This window comes from Amphibalanus amphitrite, unplaced genomic scaffold (genome assembly GCF_019059575.1).
Source record: "Amphibalanus amphitrite isolate SeventyFive unplaced genomic scaffold, NRLGWU_Aamphi_draft 000943F_arrow, whole genome shotgun sequence".
Classification (NCBI taxonomy): domain Eukaryota; kingdom Metazoa; phylum Arthropoda; class Thecostraca; order Balanomorpha; family Balanidae; genus Amphibalanus; species Amphibalanus amphitrite.
Window position 1 is genome coordinate 44,066 of NW_024882437.1, and position 3,490 is coordinate 47,555.

At 56.2% G+C, this 3,490-nt stretch overlaps 1 protein-coding gene across 1 annotated transcript; it reads right to left on the minus strand.

Annotated features, from left to right (window-relative positions):
* Positions 1-1,960: 1,960 nt before the first annotated feature.
* LOC122368378 lies at positions 1,961-3,283 on the minus strand. The gene has a single exon (XM_043342268.1). It carries the CDS (start codon positions 3,281-3,283, stop codon positions 1,961-1,963), a length of 1,323 nt encoding a protein of 440 aa, XP_043198203.1.
* Between the last annotated feature and the right edge of the window lie 207 nt (positions 3,284-3,490).

Genomic DNA, 3,490 nt, shown 5'->3' on the forward strand with positions numbered 1-3,490 from the left:
TTTTGGATGAAAGACATTATAAACACTCCCAAACACCGAATTACAAGTGGTTTAGACACACTGAACATGAAAATGGTGTCCGTGACCCTTGTTTATGCCCTGAGGTCATCTTAGGTCACGAATGGTATCTAACAGTTTTTCGCAAATAACTTTTGATAGAGGCATGCTAGAGCGATGAAAACGCCTTAGATGTGTTCAGCTCGACGATACGGATCGACTGATATGCAACATGACCCTTTCCGGTCAGGTCATGACCTTGACCTGAGGTCAACTTTTCAAGTTGACCTTTCAAGGTCAAGTTATAGTTCATTCGATGCGTCTTGACGAGAGGAACACGATGCCGGTAAAAGTAAGCTCGTACAGGGCTTGGGTCAAAAGTTATTGCAGAAAAACTGTTTCCAAAAAAATCGGCTATTTTTGCAGTTTTTGCCCCCTGCAGGCAAAACCGTTGACGTTAGGTCAAATCTGAGAGAACTACTCAGAAAGGGCGTTAATAGGGCTATCGAATGCGCTTTTCCGCGGCGCTGTAGCTCTATTGGTTCCCGAGATATGCGTTGGCTTCTTGGAAATTTTCGCCATTCGACCTGGAAATCGGCGAAATTTTGCCTTCAATGACCTCTGGTCACCTGACCTTTGACCTGACCAAAAAATTGACCGAAGTGATTTCGTCATTATTTTTGACGCTCTTTCGAACGCCGCCTTCCGCGTATCGCTACGTGGCCCAGGAGCCGAGTTACAAGGGGGGGTGTTCAAACACCCCCCCCCCCAGCAGGGCGTGGAAATCCAGGACCCCCAGCCGGGCGCGGGTTAACATGCGTGTACTGTGTCCCAAACAGTTTGTTTCAGGGTGTAGTTTTATGGCTAACAAATTGTGCTGATTTAATGTTACTTCGGTACCTTGGGGTAAGATGCCCCTGTCCTGATGGGGAAAGACGCCCCCCCTAAATCCATAGGCTGTCCTTCAAGCAGCCCGTCAAATCATTTATTACATACTTGTGATGAGAGACAAAAGCCGATCTGGGACTATTGAGAGTCCGGTACGGTCGGGTGCTCCCCATGCCGGTCTCTCGGCCCACACAGCGACTTTTTGGGCGGCATCTGACTCTGAGAGCCCTCACGACGGCCTCTGTGGGCCCCATTATTGGTTCCAGGGCCCCTCACGACATCCTTTGAGGGCTCCCACGTTGGCTCCACGGGCCGCGCTGGCATCTGAGGTCGCCACGATGGGCTCGAGGGCCCTCAAGCATCATAAAGACCTATAAGGGCCCCACAGTGGTCTCCGAACGCCACCACGGAGGCTTGTTTGGCCGCGCTGGACTATGATGGCCCTAATGATGACCCCTGAAACCCCTTACGACTACTTTTGAGGGCCCTTACAATGACGTTTGGTGTCTACTGCAGGCTCGAAGGGACTACTGATTCGTTCAGGCGATTCACGTGCCTATTTTTGTCACTTATAGTGCAGGGGGCATCTTACCCAACGCCAGGGGGCGTCTTTTCCACCCTGTGGGGTAAGATGCCCCCTTTCACTTCTTCAGGAAAATGCTTAATAGCAAACAATTTTATCATTTTTCAGGCACGAAAGAGTGATATTTTTGGAGAAAAATGATGCCGGCTTCCGTTGAAACTCCAAGTTTTTGCTTTCCGATCGTCATTTTCGAATAATATATGACATAGTCAAACCCTGGGCATCTTTCCCCACTCTCCCCTAAACCTAATGATATTTTTCACCCAAGAATATTCGGAAACAGGTTCCTCGCCCTTTCTGTACCGTTTTCCGACTACTCTTCGGTAAAGGTATATTTCCGTGAGAATATTCGGAAACAGGTTCCTCGCCCTTTCTGTACCGTTTTCCGACTATTCTTCGGTTAAGGAATGTTTCCGTGAGAATATTCGGAAACAGGCTCCTGTTGTTGTTGTTGATTTTCCCTCCGGCCGCGGGTGGCCCCGCGGCGTAGCCTCATCGGCTCTGGAGGGCCCTGAAGGCGGCCACCAGGGCCGCCACCACGTCACTGCGCCAGACCTCGTCGGGTGTTGGTAGGATGTTCCCTACGGCCGGGATTCTGAGGCGAACACCCATCAGGCCCGGGCACGTGAGCAGGATGTGCCGGGGGGTGTCCGCCTCTTCGCCGCACAGCGGGCACCGGGCGGCCTCGCATAGCAGGTCCCGGCATTGGGCGCAGGCGGCTGAGGGGCTCCGGCCGATGGAGTGTAGGAGCTGGGTCGATCCACTCCAGTGGCCAGTCCGGATCTGGTGGACATCGATGGCTGCCCGCCGATCCAGGCCGGAGACTGGGGGCGGGTATCTCGTACCCATCAGCTCCCGGTACCAGCCGGTCGCCGCTCTGCGTGTCGGGTCTGGGTATGACGGTCTGTCCCTGGCCGCCTGGTCCCTGGCTAGACGGGCCGCAGCCTTGTAGATGGTGTTGACGTCGATGGAGGCGATTTCTTGTTCCAGCGCCGCCGCCTCTCCCGCCAGCACGTCCGCCGCCTCGTTGCCTGGGATCCCACAATGCGATGGGACCCACTGCAGCGTCACGTGGCGGTCCGGTGTGGCGATTTCCAGCAGGCGGCTCCATATCTCCGCCCCCTGGACCGTCCTCTGGGCCGAAGGCCCCTCTCTCAGTGCAGCCAGGGCAGACTGTGAGTCGGTGCAGATTATTATTGGCAGTGTGTCGTCACGAGGGTGTGTCGCCAGGTGTTCCAGGGTCATTGCGATGGCCAGCATCTCCGCCCTGAAGCTGGAACAGAGCGCTCCTGCGGGCCTCTTCAGCTCAGTGCGGTCATCATCGGCGTGGACGACCAGCGCGCCGGCCCCTCCACAGAGAACGCCTCCAGTCGCCGACCCGTCGGTCCACACCCAGGTCGCACATTGGGTCAGGGACGCCAGGTGGTGTAGGGCGGCTTCCTTCTTCGTGGAGGCGGCAGCTCCGGCTGGGAGCCCCGCTCCGATGTCCAGGTTGAAGCTGATCGTGCCGGTCGGTTGCCAGGGCGGGGGGCGCACGGGGAGCAGCGGCTCCACCGGTGGCTCCACTCCAAGGGTCCGCCACACCTCCCGACCCAACTGGCGCCATCCGCAGACGGTCTTGAGGCGCCGCGGTGGGTCCGCCACGGCCAGTCGGTGTAGCGGGTCCTCCTCGGGCAGTGCCATGGCCTTCGCCAGCATCCTCGCCGCCAGTGCTGTGCGGCGCGCCGCGACCGGGGGCACGCCGGCTTCGGCCATCACTCCGTGGATGGGGGTCGACCCGATGCAGCCCGTTATGACTCGGGCCGCGGCACGCATCTCGCGTTCCAGAACTCCTCGCTCTTTCTGTACCGTTTTCCGATTATTATTCGTTAAAGGTATGTTTTCGCGAGGATTATAAGGGCGACCGAGATGTGACCATGAAGGGCATTCCACTACACCTTAGACGTCAATGTTGTGTGCTACTACACACACAGAAATATTGAGCGGAAAAACGGTGTAATTGAAAGTACCAAAAGGAACATT